The sequence below is a fragment of the Colias eurytheme genome, chromosome 21, assembly GCF_061535395.1.
Source record: "Colias eurytheme isolate Ceu_HAF_F1 chromosome 21, ilColEury1 Martin Lab GWU primary, whole genome shotgun sequence".
NCBI classification, from domain to species: domain Eukaryota; kingdom Metazoa; phylum Arthropoda; class Insecta; order Lepidoptera; family Pieridae; genus Colias; species Colias eurytheme.
Genome location: NC_143000.1, coordinates 6,519,793 through 6,539,497, shown reverse-complemented (window position 1 = coordinate 6,539,497; position 19,705 = coordinate 6,519,793). Strand labels below are relative to the sequence as shown.

General features: G+C 33.0%; 2 protein-coding genes across 4 annotated transcripts; both read left to right on the top strand.

The window, feature by feature from the left end:
• Position 1: 1 nt before the first annotated feature.
• On the top strand, positions 2-12,724 carry LOC149899204 (very long chain fatty acid elongase AAEL008004-like). 3 transcript variants are annotated; one of them, XM_090114455.1, is made up of 7 exons: positions 2-72; positions 7,129-7,205; positions 10,036-10,226; positions 10,843-10,983; positions 11,532-11,637; positions 12,112-12,245; positions 12,494-12,724. In XM_090114455.1, the coding sequence occupies exons 2-7, from the start codon at positions 7,145-7,147 to the stop codon at positions 12,659-12,661; spliced, it is 801 nt and encodes a 266-aa protein (XP_089970581.1). In that variant the 5' UTR covers positions 2-72; positions 7,129-7,144; the 3' UTR covers positions 12,662-12,724. The 3 variants fall into 3 exon arrangements, with proteins under 3 accessions (XP_089970581.1, XP_089970583.1, XP_089970582.1); XM_090114457.1 differs by lacking the exons at positions 2-72; positions 7,129-7,205 and adding an exon at positions 9,893-9,916; XM_090114456.1 differs by lacking the exons at positions 2-72; positions 7,129-7,205 and adding an exon at positions 9,893-9,953.
• Positions 12,725-13,541: 817 nt separating this feature from the next.
• On the top strand, positions 13,542-19,684 carry Es2 (ess-2 splicing factor homolog). Its single transcript, XM_090114256.1, has 8 exons — positions 13,542-13,796; positions 14,675-14,828; positions 15,355-15,489; positions 15,777-15,970; positions 16,486-16,659; positions 17,352-17,545; positions 18,588-18,716; positions 19,204-19,684. The coding sequence occupies exons 1-8, from the start codon at positions 13,641-13,643 to the stop codon at positions 19,481-19,483; spliced, it is 1,416 nt and encodes a 471-aa protein (XP_089970382.1). The 5' UTR covers positions 13,542-13,640; the 3' UTR covers positions 19,484-19,684.
• Positions 19,685-19,705: the final 21 nt, after the last annotated feature.

Here is a 19,705-nt window from a genome sequence, read left to right as displayed (position 1 = left end):
AGTTCTGTGTAAACGTGAAACCAGTGCTAACTTAGTGTTTAGGTGGTACGTACGGCACACTGCGTTTCGCAGGTAATGTATCGAAAGTATTAATATAATTATTTCCAGTATATGTGAAGGAATTTAAAATTATAGATTTCTATGTATCGCTAGTGCAGATTTTTTCTTAATTATTTTTGTGATTCGCAATTATTAATTGAACATTCTTCATAAAATAAATTTTCCTTTTTCTTAGGTAACTAGGCAGGTAAATATTTTTTATGTGTATTTTTTGCTTTTACATTAATATTATATATAAGGGTTACTGTTTTGTTTAAAAGTACCTTGTTATTTTTTGGTGAAAAAAAATGCATTCTTGATGATAATTTATCATACCTGTAGGTAGTATATGTTTAATATTTAATCTTAAAATTATAAAAGTTAAATCTGAAGGGTAAAACAATTTTTTTAATTATTAACCACGTAACACGTTATGAAAAGATTTTTATACGAAATACGTTCATAAAACTTTTACTAAAATAATTGTGTCATGGTAGTTGCATATAAAGCTTTTTTTAATTTAAAATGATTACTTACCTTGGTAATAAAAAAATGTTTGCAAAAAACGTTCTGTTATCCGTACCAATACCACAGCCTACTAAATCTTGTAAATTACCTAACAATAATTGTAATAATATTAGAATTATTCTAAAATCAACCAAATATTATGAACTAACCTAACTTTGTAAATACATCAGTAAAATCATAACGACTAAAATGTGGTCATTACTTCTAGATTATTCTTAATCGATTAATATGTATTTAATATGTTCTAATAACTCCATCGATGCTCGATAGGCATATTACCTAAGAAATATAAGATTGTTTTATTTTTTTAACACAATAAATCACCATTTAAAACTGAATAACCATCAATATCGTTTTTCAAGCGATGTTTTCGCAAAAAACGTTTTGACATTTTGTTTTTTCTCAGAGAAAATATTATTTAGTATTTCGCGCCAATCGTAAAATATTTGCAAATGCAAGGTAGACATAGTTACATACCTAGTTGCGGTTACATAAATATGTCAAGAGGATATAAGTCTATATTTAGAATGAAAATACTCTGACTAGAGCTTTGATACTCTGTTATTATTGAAAATGAAACCCGCACAATAATTGGAGAGATTGGAAAGATGGAATATCCGTTACGGTATGATTTTCACCGCGCAAATTGCAGTAGATAGAATTTCATCTTGTGGCCTGTGGGTACATAAAATACAAAAAAGTTCTAAGTATAAAAACATCGAGGACAAGTTCAAATTCATATATATCTATTGTTTGAGGAATATGTACTTGCTTGTAGGTATTTTGTAAATTGGAAACTGCTATAATATTGAAAAAAAAACGTTTATAAAACCACCTGCTGCTACAGAACTCTATCTGCCAGTTTTTACTTGTGTTTTATTGTAATTTATTTTATGTTCAATTTCTACCTACCTACCTGTATTATTCGTGTTCATAATGTGATAGGCTGTACTACCTTGTATATGTCGGCGCAATTGAGGTTTATAATATGGAGTCAACGTAAGAATGCACGAACAATTTTACTTTTGGATACTTATGTTGGTAAATGAGCCTTTGTACACTTCCAACCTGAAAATATTTTTGTAAGTCTCAACTTTACCATTTGGGAAGGTCAGCATGATGTCTTCAAGCAGTACTAATTCCAGTGTAAGAAGCAGATGGAACAGCTCTGTCATTTTCCAACACTCGAAATAACATCTATTGCTTTAACCCCCCTGGTAGGTACCTACTGCGTTTTATGTTCATTCGATACTTTATTTTCTTGCTTTCGATGTCGCAGTGAAAATCGCGTGCGAACTGACTTAGAACAAGATCAGATAAACACTGGAACAGTTATAGCAAATTATAGGCTAAAAACTTTGTTCTTCGGATTTCTACAGCAGGCTATACACACAGGCTTTGTAATATTTTGGATTCATATAAACTTAATAATATTGCATTTCCAGATTATTTGGTTATCTGTATTACCTAATTAGTGTTTCTATATTTAAAATATATCGTTAATTATGTCCCTGTTAACCGAGCTGTTAACGGACTTGCTATTATAATTATTAGCGTTGCAAGACTTTGTACTGAATTTCCTTTACTTCAATATCACTATGCTAATGATTTAATTAACAAGTTCTAAAACTCATAGCTTGTGATAAGAATTATTATTTGCATGGTGAATTAATGTATAACCAATTACCTATGACAGTGGACTGAAATAAAATATACTCGTGTTAGATTAACAACATTAATAGTACCTAGTTTAATTTGTTTGGTATATGTATATAATCGTTTTTACTGATATAACAATAAATCACGGGTAAGGTTCTTTTGGTTTTTTATTTAAATTATAAGGATTAAAATATATAGTTTATCCATATCTCAGTAATTTAAACTATATTTTCTATACATTTTCATTTATGTGCTGTTGTGCTGCTTTAGGTAGGTACTGTGCGGATACAATAAAGTTATTCTGATGATATTTTTGCAAATGCGTATATATTTTTGCAAAAGTGTTTTCAAGGTACTAGTAGTAGAATATTATTATATTCATTCATTTAAGACAAAATATGATATTTCATATTTTGTCTTAAATGAATGACCTTTATAAATCATGGACGCGTTTTATATTAGACCTTTTTTTGTGAAATCTGTAAAAACGAAACATAAAAACTGAGCGGGAATTATGATCGTTGATTAAAATGCACATCTTCAGTGTTAAAAAGTCTATCGTTTACTTAAAAAAATATAGGTACGATTTCTTTTATTTCCGTGTCCTGCTATTAAATAATATGAGATTTGTGTACAATTTGTGTACAATATCAATAAAATATGAATATTAATGGTTTTTTACGAGCTCAGCAAAGGTTAATCTTTCGATACCTATCGTAATCACCAAGTAGAATGAAATATTCTTATTGTTAGACCCACCGAACACAAGCACTATAGAACACCAGTAGTAGGTATAATAATTTCGTATGTGCTGCATGTATTATCCCTAAGAGCACTGAATACAAGAAAACATATATTATATTATGTCGTCCTCTCAGGTTGCAATGTATAAAAAATATTCATAATTACTTACGTATTTTGGTTTTGGCTTGAAAAATCGAGGAAATCTCTCTGACTATGGTACTCTGACTCTGAATATGGTAATTTTTATAATTTTTTTATTAATACTAGTCGCTGTCAGGTGGATTTGCCTGCGGGGACTACATTACTACAGCTATCTTGGCTAAAGAAGTGTCAGAAATTTTCTCAAATTGCATTAAATTGATTCTGTTTTACGCGATAGAGTTAAGATAGAGCATACGTTTGCATTATGCAAGCTAATTTAACATTACTAATTATGTATATTATTTTTCTACTCTATGATACCTACAACTACATATAGAAATTTTAATAAAAAATGTTATTATAATAGGTATAGCTTAGGTAATTGACGTTGACCTTTGCGTTTTTTTTTACAGAAATTTTTTTAATTACCTATTATTAACATATAGCATGTAGATACAAATTACAAAGGTATTGAATAAATGGCTATTTTGATTAAAAATCAAAATAATAGTTAAAAATACTTACATTATACAATGATTATACAAAACTATTTCGTAATAACAGTGAATTAATCAAATAAATTAAATTATACCACTTTATTATTTTTATAAAATATGTAGTGTAGGAGTACTTAATTTTCTTTGAACTTTAAATGCAATTTACGCATCCTTGGTTATTTTGGTTGACGTAGTTCACGATGCAACCTTGCGCTAATAACCGAGGGTTGCCAACCTTCATAACCGCTTGTGTTTTCTCCGCAATTAAAGTTTACTGACGAATTCGCTATGAGCTTGTCGATCGTCTTATATTTTAATGATATTATGATGAATACAGCTCAAAGACACGTCGGAAAGAAAGACTAACAAATGGGACAATATATTGATTTTTTTTTGTTTTTTTATGAGTGTTTGAATTAAATTTTTGTTTTTTTTTTTGAGAAAGTTTTCCTCACTACCTTGATACCTTCTATGAGGATGGGTTGATATTAAAGTTGTTTTAGTACTTAGATAGTCAAGGATCAAAACGGTGAACCTGTACCAGTGGTAAAGTACCTAATTATTTAATGCCGTAAATCAAGTGACCACTCAAGTCTCAGGGTCAGTGTGTATGTTCGTTCTTCACATACGAATAAAACGATCATGTTTTGCTCTGCCAATTTTTGCGTAAATTGTATATCTTGTATTTAAAATCCAATTGACACTAATTTATTTTAATTGTTTTATATTTTAAATGTTTATACATAATCCTAATTAGAAAAAAATATTCACATTAGATTACAGGTTTTACATCCTCCCACATTCTCCATATCTTATTAATGCTCATTTAAACTGTAGCTATTATACCTATACCAAGATCAAAAAAGTTTCGTTTGTTTTTTTAAGCTATTGCATAGCTTCTATCGTGGGCCTTGAGCGCGGGGACCGATTACCGAATCCAGAAATTCCGTAATGAAAAAGCCTCACGTTCCCCACTCCGACGGGCACGGAGGTGTGGCTCGAAGCTTTACGGCGCGCGGCCGCGGCAGTCCCCGAGTGCCACACGTCTTTTTTTATCTATTTTTAACAAATTTTTCAACATAAGGATTGTCGGGCATTTCATAATAATTTATCAAAACATATAACACCTAAAAATATGGTTCATTTATTCCTTGAACGTGTGGCTCGGACAGAGAGATGTTTATTGTGTAAAGTTATTATGATGCATTTTTCTTTTTTTTTCGTAATTATTTAGAATACCTACCTTCTGTTATTAAATTGTCAAATTCTTTCACTTATAAGGACGATAAAATACTTTATAATTATTAACAGAGCTAGGCTCTTTCTAGTCAAAACAAATGCAATATTTTGCATCTACATTTTGTCTTCTATTTACCACTCACTTCAGTAAATAAGCCAAATGCTAACAAATGATTCGCACTTGCTCAATTAGTTACGCAGTTTGTGTTGTAACATTTGTACTGCAGTCATTCGTTCACATAGGAAAAATTACTTATTTTCATCGATTATTTCATACCTAAACTTGAATAGTTATTTTATATTTGTGTAGTTAATTCTACCACATTACAAGAAAACAACTAAAAATTGTTTTTACAAAAACTGACTTCTATTGTGCGAAAACAAATAGGTAACTACGTTGGAGAAAAATAAATAACCCTCAAATACAAGATTAAGATATCCCTTGAATTATATAATCAAAACAATACCAAGTATTTATCCTTCGTTTTAAAACCAATTGCCACTCCTATGCAAGCTATGCTATGCATAATCGAACTTGAAATGACGTTTAAAATAAATTAAATATAAATAATTAAACACTTTACAACTAATTGTTTGTATTTCAATATACATCGCATGAAATACAAAGATTTCCAATACACAAGGGCATGTTATGTATAAATAGGTAAAGTAATATCGTTCAAATTTTGCCGGAATGTGATAATATCCGTTCGTACAAAGGTAATTGTAAAATTTCTATGCATTCATGAAACTGGTTATATCGGAGGTGGATTGTGTTCGTTATTTACACGTTTTCGTTTTTAATTGTTTCAATAGTCACATGTAATGTGCTAGACACATAGGTGCTTAGGTCACACGCGTCAGTATTAATGAATATTTTATTTAGACCTTATTACTAATTCTTTAGTTTCTATCAACTTTTATTTCCTGGGTTACATAATCGTAGGTCAAAGCCAGACTCTAGTGTTTATAGACTATATAGACCGGGAGATACTGACACAAAATTTCGAGTCATTTGTAACAGGATGGCGGTTCTACAGGGGTCTTAGTACGCAATGACAAAAAGAAAAACGATGGCGTGAACGCTGGTACCGGCGGCTTAGTCGCGTGGGCGTTAGTCGAACTCGTCGGAAAATAGCGAAAGTCAAACGATTTGTAACAGTATGGCACTTATTTTTCCTGTAAGTTTGAGGATCAACAAATATAAATACAAAATTTCAAAGATCTATGTGTTGGAAATCTTCACTTATATAAATTAATAATAAATTAAGTTTTCAAGTATGACAGCACTTTTTCCCCCTACTAGAAGTATGGCAAATATAATAGTGGTCACATTTTATCAAATACTCTCCAAAAATCCAAATGCAATACTGGTACAAAAAGTTTGGCGAAATAAAAATTTTTGCAGATTTTCGGCGGTATGGCGACCATTTGGAATCGTCCGAAAAGTATGGCATGGCGATTTTCGTAAATGGCTGCACGACGATAGTTACCTGTGCAAAAGTTAGCCTGGTACAAATGGTTGAATGATTGTTTTATTTAAATCAACACATTCACGTCGGTATGGCGGGCTGTAAGTCACACCGGAAAAGTATGGCATGACACTACCGCCTACTACTTTTTTATGGGCTATCGGTAAATTCTAAAATTTTTGTGTTACAAATCGTTTGACTTTCGCTATTTTTCCGACGAGTTCGACAAACGCCCACGCGACTAAGCCACCGGTACCAGCGTTCACACCATCATTTTTCTTTTTGTCATTGCGTACTAAGACCCCTGTAGAACCGCCATCCTTGTTACAAATGACTCGAAATTTTGTGTCAGTATCTCCCGGTCTAATAGTGAAAACACCAGGATTTTAAAAATTGAGTTAAATACGTATCAATTGTTTTTTTTTTTTAATGTTTCATGAACTCCATTATAGCCTATTGGTATCGGTCACTTCATCCGTGTGTTCGCGGTATTTTGGAAAGCTTAGATATAGGTATTATATCTTGGACCAATAAGATAAGCATTTTTGAGATTTTGACTCAATATGTAACTACCTAGGTAACTACTAATACTACTTGACACACATGTTAAATTAAACGCTTTCTATCGGGTCGTATTGCATCCTAAGCCTCAAATATAGCTCTATTATATATTTTTTGATATGTATTGGATTCAGTTATGTTATGTGTATTGTTAATAGTGCATAGTGCATACATTGTACACTGTACAGTAGATCTCGCTTTACTCATTATGTTTTTTGTCGATGATAAATCTTATTGTTTTGTTGCAGACGTGATAGACCGACCATGGGGACTCTATTCAACAATGTGACGAAATACTACACGTATGTTAACGATGAACTCGCAGGTAAAGGATAGTTCAATACACTACGCATTAATATTAACAAAATCCATTACTATGGTAAATAATACGAACGCAAGTCAGGGACTAAGTATTCAATGTGAATTAATTTCTAGACAATCTGTTAGCTCTATATGAGAACTATGTTAGAATATTGCACTGAAAATGCTAGATTTACGAAATACAACATATATGTACTTATAATGACGTCACATAAAAAATTGAGATACATAGAACACAGAGATAAGTGGCTTATTAATCTAGGTACTGAAATTATTATACTGTAAAGTCTCGTCTGCCCCATTCTAATTGTTTTACATTTATATTCGCAAACTCCATAGATTGACGTGGTAATTTAAACAGTGTCTTATTCATTTTCATATTCAAATATGGTACCTACGGAGGTACTTACACACAATACAATAGTCGTTTGATAATGAAACTTGCTGATAAACGCGGTATTTTCTTATCTGTGGTCTGCCACAAATTATTGTAAAAAAACTAATGTTTATTTTGGGAATGTCAGTGAAAAAATTACTTGAATTATTAAAATATATGTACCGGTCGAATTGATAACCTCCTGCTTTTTTTTAAAGTCGGTTAATGATGCTAAATTGGCGGATATTTTAAATTATAATCATTCAGGTAGGTATGACGTAGGTTATGAAATAAAAACGTCTCTTCTAAATTTGTTTATTAAGGCTAATATTTTAAACTTATTGTATTTATTATGTAATAAAATTTATAAGTTTTTATCTTGTAGCTGGTGAAAAAAATTGATTTAAAAAATGAGCTATAAACGACGAAAAATTACTATAATACGTACTTAAATTTACATTTCTACATGAAAAAAGCTTTTTTGATTTGTTATTGTAATTTGTATAATTTATAATATATGCAAATTCTCTAGATAAAAGATTCAGTTTCGTTCAATGTTCAACTCATGACACAAAAAAATATAATTTTTAATAGCTTTGCTAAGTAATTGGGGCCGAGATTCAAATTACTTTTTTCTTGTTACTATTATTATAAATATGTAAAAATGTTACCTTTAAGAGCATTAAATAACAATACGGAATTATTGAAAGTTTTCATGGAAATATATGTAAACTAGATTTCTGCCCGCGGCTTCGCTCGCGTTTTCAAAGGAAAACCCGCATAGTTCCCGTTCCCGTGGGATTTCCGGGATAAAACCTATCCTATGTGTTAATCCAAGTTACCCTCTATATGTGTGCTAAATTTCATTGTAATCGGTTCAGTAGTTTTTACGTGAAAGAGTAACAAACATCCATACATCCATACATCCATATACAAACTTTCGCCTTTATAATATACTAGCGACCCGCCCCGGCTTCGCACGGGTGCAATGCTGATACTAAATACACTACAGAAAAACTGTGTACGTTGTATATAAAAATTAAAAACATAGCGGCCCGCCCCGGCTTCGCACGGGTATAAAATATTATATAGCCGGGCGGCCGACCGGTACCGCCGCAAACGCTACGTCCCACAATTTTTAAATCTGTAATATCTTCGAAAATGTTCACTTAAATCATACGGTGTAAAGGGCCATATAGATCTATATTAAATGAACAATGTATTTAAGGTATTTAATTGGTTAAGGATTAATGCTGTATTGGTTAAAATCGCTTCGAAAATTAGCCATTATTTGTCGTAAAAAGTAAATGACAAAAAAAAGTTATTGTGGGTTATCCATAAGAGATAGACACATACCGGACACATCGCGGACTTTTCTGTAGACCTTTTCAATGTGTATAATACTTAGTAGGTACATTATTTTGATAAAAATCGTAGGGTTCAGCCTGCGTTTGCAATGTAAGCGGAAAAAATGTAATTTTTTACGACATCACATTAGAAACCTCAAAAATAACAGTACTTCTCCACTATTTAATGGGTGTTATTATACATATAAACCTTCCTCTTGAATCACTCTATCTATTAAAAAAAACCGCATCAAAATCCATTGCGTAGTTTCAAAGATTTAAGCGTACAAAGGGACATAGGGAAATAGGGACAGAGAAAGCGACTTTGTTTTATACATACTATTGGTCCGGGAGCCAGCAGCAGATTTTATGACCAAGTTCCTCTCAAGCGGTAATTAGTAGAATGCATCAAAGTATAGTATTATGAAGCCTCGTGAACGTCAGCTGGAGCTCGGTTGGGGGGAAGAGCGGTTGTAGCCTCCCGTATCAGCTGACGGTTTTTCCACCAAGATACAGCCAGCTGACATATATATTTATCCACAGTTACATATAAGCTATCATCAGGTAAATTTTTGTTTGAGAGGAAATAACGGAAAATAAATTTTTCTTTAAATTTAACTTTCATGTTCGAGACACCAGCTGACGTATAATACACCATGTTGTAACCAGCTGACTATTTTTTTTCGTTGAGATATTGGGTTAGCTACAATTTGACAAATTTTTAGCTGAGAGGAAATGAATGAATGAATGTATTTTTTTCCTATGTGCGTGGGAGGCTACAACCGCTCACCCCCCCAACCGAGCGCCAGCTGACGTTCACGAGGCTTTATAATACTATACTCTCATGCGTCTGACGAATTATCTCTTGAGAGGAAATAGTTAACCAAATTTGCACCTGGCTCCCTAACCATATGTAGTGATATTAGATAGGGTTTATGTGGATGTTTTATAACTTAGCGAAGAGACAAAATAGTACCTAGAGCTATTCATGATGTACATTGACGGAGTCATGACAAAACGAGAATCAGAAGTTATTACCATTAAGTTCTTAAGCCTGTAGTAGGATCAGGTAATTACAGCTACCTATGCATTAAAATCGTTATCATTTTCAGATCCTCGAACAAATAAGTTTTGGCTGGTTGCCAATCCCGTACCGATAATGACAATAATGTTCTTGTACCATCGGTTTGTAAAAGTATGGGGCCCTGCATATATGGCGAATAGACAACCCTATAACTTGAAATGGGTCATCGTTGCATATAATCTAATGCAGATAGGTCTATGCGCACATATGACATTTCAGGTAAGGGAGAAATACTGGGTCACAACTCACATATAAAATGTAGTCCAAGTAGGTACTATTTTTGTTTCTTGGTTATAAAAATTAAAATTGTATCTCTATGGAGAACGGTTTTATCTGCGTAATTGAGAAAAACACTAATAAACATTTACGAGGCTTAATGGAGATATGAATGACCTTTTCTAGACGCAATGGTGTTCCAACTTCCAACATCGCTTAATAACTGACATCAAGAAATATTAAGAAACTTTGCATTTTAATTTTTACCCTATATTCTGTGAGACCATGTGATGAAAGACTAATAATTGTTGGTAGGTAGCAACTTTAGCAAAAATATAATCAGAATAGATCGCATCGTCCGCGTTGTCCTTTTATAGATACTGTTTGAAGGCAAAAAAAATATAATCAAATGAATTTAAATAAACTTTAAAGTGATATTAACATTAAGTACCAGATACTAAATATCTAGTTTATCATTAAAAACATATTAAGGAGGCTTTCTTGTCTATCCGGTTAAGGGGAATTTTCTAGTATTTCTAAATATTCGTAATCTAGAATTAATCCTAATGAATGTATGTATAAAAAATGTTTGAATAATAATTATTGTGATATATTACAGTGTATCACCTGGTTATACCTGCCGGGCTATTACAGTGTGTGGTGTCAAAAGATTAATTACGATGACAATGAGGTGGAAAGACTCATCATTGAACGAGTGTGGCTGTACTATTTTATCAAGATCGTTGATTTATTAGACACTGTGAGTAATCTATACTAATATTATAAAGCTAAAGAGTTTGTTTGTTTGTGTAAACGCGGTAATCTCAGGAACGAAAAAAAATTGAAAATCGGTCCAATTTGAAAATTCTTTCGGTGTTATATAGCCCATTTATCAAGGAAGTCTATATTAGGCTATACGCTAAGACCAACAGGAGCGGAGCAATGCGAGTGAAACCGCGGAGCACAGTTAACTAATATACTGTATTAGATCGACCTTGATTCCAAAGACTGGATGATCACAATGTATTTTATAGTTTTCCTTAAAAAAAAGCTTGAAACTCCTCTTTTGTTGGGTCACTGAAAAATAAGGAAATGTATGGTTTCCGTTTTGTAATAGTATGTATAATTACAAAATCTATAATTCCTTGATGTACCTAACAGGAAATAAGTGACATCCAGGAGTCGAAATAAAAAAGGTTCGATTCACACTTTTGTGCTAAGTGAACAAATTAGTAGGTGCTAACTGTAAAGTGAGAGATAATTTATTAAATAACGATAACATGAGATAACTGCAATATTATTTTACAGGTATTTTTCATACTACGTAAGAAATTCTCTCACGTGTCCTTCTTACATGTCTACCATCATTTGGGCATGTGCCTCCTTGCGTACATCGGCACGAAATATGTACCAGGTACATTGTTAATAATAATTAATTAATAATTATAGCATGTGTACTTGTTTAAATGAGTTTGGTTAATGTTAATGGAGTCGTTATCCTTATATTATATTAACAATACCCGTTTTTTTCAAACTCTACTTAGATATATTTATTCTAAAACTCTACCAGATGTAATCGTTAAGTGTGTACAGGCAATTATTTCGTAACTATTATGCAGCTATATCAAAAACTTTTAACTGATATCGAAAGTACTTTAACTAACAAGTAAAATGACTTTTTTCAAAAATAAAACGGGATATATCCTAAAATTTTGCGTTACTGTAGGTATATACATATATCTTAAATTCTGAACTACCTTTTTCAAATAGTTTCTTCAATTTTCAGATTCCTTTTTCCGTTTTGTCTTCGACAATTGAACTTTAATGATGTAGACTAGTCATGAATACCAATGTTTTGTTAAATTATTAAAAAATAAACTTTTTTTAGGTGGACACGGTATAATGTTGGGCTTCATAAACTCCGCAGTACACGCGGTTATGTATTCGTATTACTTGGTTTCAATATTAAGGCCGCAGTGGGTTCAGGGATGGTGGAAGAAATACATCACACAACTGCAAATCGTAAGTATAAATAATAATGCATCAACGAAAAATATCCTTTAACATGTAAAAAACGGTGTTATGTAAAGAATGATTAGTTTTTCTTTTGTTTAAGTGACTTCTTTAGGCGCTTTGAGAGTAAAATTTCAAGGTCGCGTTATGGCAATACCGTCACGTCATTGAGTGAATCTTGCCAAAGAAGTTTCACTTCTGAAACATACGTGCTCGGCACACACGCTCTTTTTTAACTCTATATTATTTAATTTCAGTTGCAGTTCCTGCTGTTGATTTTACACTTCGGCCACATTATATTCGAGCCATCTTGCGGATACCCCAAGTGGGTTTCTTATGTATTCCTACCACACAACATTTTCATACTTATCCTATTTTCTGATTTCTACGTTAAGGAATACATTCTAAAGAAGAAGAAACAGTAGATTTAGTCAAATTAGGATAATGTTGTAAAGTAATGATAGTTTAAATATATTTATTATACATTGGTTTTTGGTTTTATTTTCTACTAGATGAAATCCCCGGGCTCCGCCCTTGATTTAAATTTATTACTTTTATAGCATAATATTTATATATGCTTTCACAAAAGATGCGGGTTCGAATCCCGCCTTGAATGTGATTGAATATTTTTTTTTTAAATTTACAAAAAATAACTAGCTACCAATTTTCAATTTTTATAGATTTCACTTTTAAACTGTAGAAATAATTAATAACGAATATAGATATTTTCGAGTCTTGAGCATATGTTGATAAGAAGGTACTAAATAAATATTATAATTGTAGAAGTATGTAGTACTTCGTACATAATATATTAATTACTCTGTAGTAAAAGTAGGATCTGAATTTGATACTATCGTTTCGTCCTAATGACCGTCTCCGACATACTCGACATGCGTTAAAATTTTGTTCCACAGTAACATAATGTATAAGTTGAAAAATATGTAATAAAGGGCAACGTGTCTGTTCTATGAGTAGTGGAACAGTATACGGGCTAAATAACAACGAGTAAAATGCCATAAACCTTCATGAGAGTCGGATAATGCCAAAGACGTTGTTAATGCTTGTAAACTATAGTTTTAGACAAGATATAAATTTATAAATAATAGATAAAGCATTTGAATGCCATAAAACCAAATATTTAAAATTCTATATACAAGATTCTATTACGATATTTTTATATTCATGCATACAAAAAAATACAAAATTGACATTCTCGTAGCGAGGCAATTAAATCTGAATAAAAAAAGTAAGAACAAAATTGACATTGAGAGCATCCAATATTGACATTTGACATTTATTATTGTATTGGCAAAGGCAATTGAAATCACAATAATTGAAATGCTGTGCTAAATCATATTGAATCTTTATTAATTTTAAAGTGATATAGGGAATGTAAATTACAAAATGAGTGAAAGTCCATCGCCATCTAGACCAGGGGAAGCGGCGTTAAAGAACATGCAAATATTGAAGAGTGAGAGCTCTGTGTTTAAAGTCCCTAAAGTGCCGAAGAGGAAACTCATTAAAAAAACACAAGTTTTAGATGAGGAGGATTATGTAGAGGTATGTGTGACCTTTAATTTAATTATAAACAATATGCGTATAGTTTTGCTTATCATGAAAAACGTAATATTTAATGATATCGATTATTTGTATTTAAAGAAATCTAGAATTTGGTATAATGCTCAAACATTCCTGTATCTGCATATTATTAGTTTAAATACAAGTAATTAACAAAGTACTCAATTGCTTTAGTTTATAAATCAAGCTTCTCTTAATACAGTGTGGTTTAATATGTTATATATGTTGTTTTTTTGTGTTTACTTCTTATGTCCTACAATTTACTTTATAACATCTTAATGGCTGGTTCACACTTTGATTAGTGCGAGTGCAGGTGATTAGTGCAGGTGTTTAGTAACTACGTGTGGACAGCGACTGTTTAGTGCAAGTGTTTAGAAGTGAATAGAAGCGTGTTCTATTTTTTTGCGAGTGGACTGCGAGTAGCCACGTCCCGCGCGCCCTCCCTTCCCCCTCACTCGCAGTGTGCCTGCCTAAACACGTCTGGACACGAGTGTTTAGTGTTTAGTGTTTAGCGTAGTGCGTAGCGTCGCAAATTGCACCATTGACCTGCACTCCCACTAATCACCTGCACTCGCAGTTGAATTGGACACTACTCGCACTACACACCTGCACTCGCACTAATCACCTGCACTCACACTAATCAAAGTGTGAACCAGCCATAAGAAGTTGTGCCTTTTAGTAACATTCATTAACACTGTTAAATTTCAACATACAAATTAACACATTATTTGAACACATAAACTACCAATAATGTACACAATTGATAATATAGTAAGAAAAATTAATTGCAACCATACAATATTAAGTAAGTTTTAAAAGTGAAAAACAATAAACATGTATTTTTCCTAATTTTTCTCCAGGGTATATCAAAAATAATACAAAGAGATTTCTTTCCTGATTTGGAAAAGCTGAAGGCTCAAAATGACTTTTTGGAAGCTACTGAAAATAAAGATTATGCTCGGCTTAGAGAGATTGCTCGGAAGTACAGTGGTACTAGACCACCCACTGAACCCTGTAAGTATATCATTTAAAACATTGGAACAAAGAAACAGTTATGGTTTATATTTATGGTTTATGGTTGCTTTGCACCTGACCCACACGATTTTGTTTGTTCTAAGAAGAAATATTATTTCCCATTATTGCAAAAAGATTAGTTCTCGAGAGCATTTCACTACAGCTTTATTTAAACAAAGTTGATTCAACATGCTGATTATCATCCTTCTATTTTACAACAAACAAACTTCTTATCTTGTTAATATTTCACTTCTTAGGGCCGATTTTTCAATCTTTGGTTAAAATTTATCCGTCCAATAAAGTATTACACGAACATTTTAAAATGTCACCTGTAAACTGTAATATACGGACAATTAGAATACACTTTTGAAATGGTAGTTTGAATGTTCGATGAATAAGTTTCAACAAAAGATTGAAAAATTTGCCCTTATTCTTTTAATATTTATTCAATAGAATAATTACTATTTTTGTTTTTTAAGTTTTACTTAAATATTCTGAATATGTAGAATGTTTATAATTATTGCAGATAATTCTCCAGCCACATTTGACACACCTGGTGTAGATCGACCTCCTTCACCCTCTGATGGTGGTTTGAGAACTCCCGATATAAACTTAACAACCAAGGATTCATGCAACGATATCACAGATAATCATAGTTTGGGTATGTATTTGTATTTTGTTGTGTTTACGTGTTTAAAATATAAATGTTTGTATTCGAAAAGTAGCTTAATCTTCATTGTTAGAAAAATATAGCCTTTTTTCCTTCATATTAATGTAGAATTGCAGATGTCCTCTTTATCACTTAATATTCTTATATTTGCCTTATCACTTTCATACCACTAGAACTGCTGGCAAATAAAAGAAACAAATATATAGTTCAAGTAGTTAGTCCTATTTATTCACTCTCATAATATATTTTTGACAATCAAATAATCTATTAACTTCCAGATTCATTTCTCGCACATCACACCAGCGAGGACAATGCAAGTTACGACAAAGTTATAGCTCTAGAGAACAGAAAGAAGGCAGCTAAGCTGGCGTCACAGTACAATTCGGAAATATCTTCTGCAGCGATCGCTGATGCTGCACTAGCTTTGCCTTCTATAGAACAACAGGCTGATCAGACCGAGAGGCCACATGAGGTAATCTATTAATGGTTTTTAGTTACAATTCTAAGTGGAGACATATTCTACAACAAAAAAAAATGTGTAACATGGACGCATTTCAGAAGTGAAACTTCTTTGGCAAGATTCAAAGATAGTCGTCGCCTTACTCCATGACGTGAACTTTTAGAGCTAGCGCGCACGAGCAACTTTGTCTCCGCAACTATTTTGTCTCTCCCATCAATTTGTATGGGGAGTTGCGTCGCTACGTGCGCGCACTTTCATACTAGCCCATAGGAGGGAGAGACAAAATAGTTGCAAAGACAAAATAGTTGCGGAGACAAAGTTGCTCGTGCGCGCTAGCACTTAAAATTTTTCTCTCAAGAAGTTTCACTTCAAAATAAATCATCATATTACTAAAGCAACTTTGTAGTTATAATAATCAGTAATACTTAAGCTTCCACTAAATGAATGCATAAAACTAGAGAGGGTTTTTTTCAAAAAATTATATGCGCAATTTTATTTGACTTTCCTAACACGAAAATGTTTTTCAGTTGGACACATGGCGGTATCGAGCGAAAAACTACATTATGTATGTGCCCGATGGGGCGGAGTCCCAGATTCCGAGTGCGAAGCCCGACCTACAGCATCACAATACGCGGCTTCAAGTTCAACCGTTTGATTACGCTAAAAATAAAGAGACTATAAGTGCTATTGCGAGATCTCAAGTAAGTTATAGTTTATCAATAGATCATTTGTACTTTGTATGATTTCTTTTTCTATTTGTAAATGATATGAATACTTAGGAAATCGTCATTGTTTTAAATCAAGTTTAAATAATCTTTCTTTTATGAAGGCTATATATTATGCTAGGCTATTATTTGTATACATTGATACATATTTTCAGTAAAGCTATTTATATATAATAGTACTTCGTACAGAACTTTACGGTTCACTCTCTAACAAAAGTCATCTTTACTCACTCCTGTGGTGCTGAAACCCCCGAAGTGGGTTTTCGCCTCTGAAGTCTACTTTAGGCATAAATAATAGCTAGCTGTATAGCTATAATTGATTAGAGTTGGTACTCGCCGCCGATATATCAAAGGCGCGCATAAGTTTGTTAGAAACAAGAGTAATATTTCATCTCTGGTTGTTTAAAATTCCTTTAAGTTTAAGTTCCTTTGCGCACGAGTATTTACGTTACACATTATTGACGTGACAACGTCTTATAATTAGATGGAGCCGGCTGCACGCACGAAAAAATATGACTCATACGGCGTTACCTCGCTCTGAGGCGTTCCATGTAAGGCTTGAAGTGCAAGCGAGAGCGCGGAACGAGCGACAAAGAAGCACAATCGGACGTTGTCTCGTTCAACTATCGTCAGTAAACCGACTTTACAGACAACCAATTTTTTTTCAGGATGCTCACGACAAGGGTAAAATCGGTGTAGATGGTGTAAGCATATCGGGGGAGAAACCAACTGGGCAGTACGATTTCGTAGCCACGCCCTCTCCAAGACCTGGTGATGGACCTGATGAGTCTCCCTTGATGACGTGGGGAGAAATCGAGGGTACACCCTTTAGATTGGATGGTGGTGATACTCCGTTGCCTGCGTGAGTTTTTATTTTTGTTATTGTCATATTTTTTATGGTTAACTTGGTATAAAAGTAATTTCATCCATAAGAAAATGAACTAAAGTTGAATAACGGTTTAATCCATAATAATCCATACTATTAATCCATCAGTCCTCGGAATCACAGACACAATAGAAAATCTATTGTGTCGCGCCCCGATCGGGCCTTACGGTGGTCAATGGGTTAATATTATAAATGCGAAAGTAACTCTGTCTGTTACTCAATCACGCCTAAACTACTGAACCAATTTTACTGAAATTTGGTATGGAGATATCTTGATACCCGAGAAAGGACATAGGCTACCTTTTATTGCGAAATATGTACCACGAGCGAAGCCGGGGCGGACCACTGGTAATACTATAAATTCGTGGTCATGACACTGCACATCGTAATATTCTTACATGAACTAATTAATGGTAAATATCTTTGTAGAAATATGGTTAAGTTAAACAAGCTCACATTCCAGTTTACTTCATTCATCTTTCGTGTGAGCAAATCGCGTATATACTATAATCAAATCAACTTACTAAACCCATTAAAATTTCGTCAAAAAATGTCCTAAGGACATTTATATGTATTAAACATTCATTCAAATTAACAACATTTTTCGTGGTAGTAATTTTCAATAATTTTTTATATGCTCATAAGAAAACTCGGACAAATTTAAGAGCGTTCCTATAAACAGTGTTGAATAGCAAATTATTCTGAAAGAAAACATTCCTTTATTTTTAAAAAGAAATAGAACTGCATTCAAAGATTTTCGATATGTTCAGTATTTCAAGTACTTTCCATCCAGGGCCCATCGAAAATTTCCACGCTGTAAATTTGTCCGAGTTTTCTTATGAGCATAATATACAAAAAAACTTTGAATATTACTACCACGAAAAATGTTGTTAATTTGAATGAATGTTTAATACAATGTCCTTTGGACATTTTTTGACGAAATTTTAATGGGTTTAGTAAGTTGATTTGATTATACTTCGTCAATTTAAATGATATTAATTATGGATTGCTCCCGCAGTGTGGGCGCAGGCGCCGCGTACCGTATCCTCGAGGGGGGAGCTCGAGAGCGGCTCGCGATGCAGCTCGCGGAGCGCGTGGCGCGGCGCCGCCGGCCCACCACGCCGAGACGTACACCTACGCCGCAGAGGTACATATACACCTTTTAACTATACATAACACTGGCTACACTTAGAGCTAGCGCGCAAGAGCAACTTTGTCTCCGCAACTATTTTGTCTCTCCCACCTATGGGCTAGTATGAAATTTCGACGCAACTCCTCATAGAGTTGATGGGAGAGACAAAATAGTTGCGGAGACAAAAGTTGCTCTTGCGCGCTAGCTCTTACACCTACACTCTGTAGCTTTAGAGGTTACGGTTCCACCAGTGGCTTCACCTGCTTTGTCTAAAAGCTAATAAATTATATACTAAAGTCTTCCTCGACAATCACTCTATTAAAAAACGCATCAAAATCCAATGTGAAGTTATAAAAATTTAAGAGTAATGCTAACAATATCGCACCTTAAATTTTTATAAAAAAAGGCTACGGAATAGAAATCTAAAAAAAAAACAAACTGTATTAGTTATAAATGTATAGATTCATGCGTAATTAGAGATGTTAATTTAAATTTTCAACAGTTTCAGAACGAACACGGAGCGGCTAGCGAGCATGTCACCAGCGGCAAGGAAATTGGCGGCAAAACATTTGCTGTCACCGCGTTTGAAACTAACTCCCAACGATATGGGAATCACACATACATTACCCAAAACACCAACACCCCAAAGACAATTGGTTGCCACACCTAATAAAACATCTACCACAGATAACACAAGCACAGATAACAATCTAACAGATAATCTATTGCAAATTAATGTCGCTAAGAGAACGCGATTAAAAGCTCAAGACTTCTTCGTTTAGTAATTAATAATTATATGTATTGTATTAAAATTAATTAAGACGCTTGATAACTTATAATTAAATGTGATGATAAGTCCAAACAGGTTTTTATTTTAATACATAAAGGTGCTATTATATGGTAATGAAAGAGATTGTATTGTGTCATCATTTATTTTTTTGTAACAAATTTGAAAAAATGTTTATTATATTGTAATTAAAATAGTCTCGTAAATTTATTTTATG

What these genes read in the sequence shown, in the direction of transcription:
- LOC149899204 (XM_090114455.1), top strand. Translation starts at nt 7,145, where the DNA reads ATGGGGACTCTATTCAACAATGTGACGAAATACTACACGTATGTTAAC. An exon ending in TGTTAACGATGAACTCGCAG is followed by an intron (nt 7,206 to 10,035) that starts GTAAAGGATAGT and finishes TATCATTTTCAG; the next exon opens with ATCCTCGAACAAATAAGTTT. An exon ending in CGGCACGAAATATGTACCAG is followed by an intron (nt 11,638 to 12,111) that starts GTACATTGTTAA and finishes AACTTTTTTTAG; the next exon opens with GTGGACACGGTATAATGTTG.
- Es2 (XM_090114256.1), top strand. Translation starts at nt 13,641, where the DNA reads ATGAGTGAAAGTCCATCGCCATCTAGACCAGGGGAAGCGGCGTTAAAG. An exon ending in ATGAGGAGGATTATGTAGAG is followed by an intron (nt 13,797 to 14,674) that starts GTATGTGTGACC and finishes ATTTTTCTCCAG; the next exon opens with GGTATATCAAAAATAATACA. An exon ending in GTGCTATTGCGAGATCTCAA is followed by an intron (nt 16,660 to 17,351) that starts GTAAGTTATAGT and finishes ATTTTTTTTCAG; the next exon opens with GATGCTCACGACAAGGGTAA.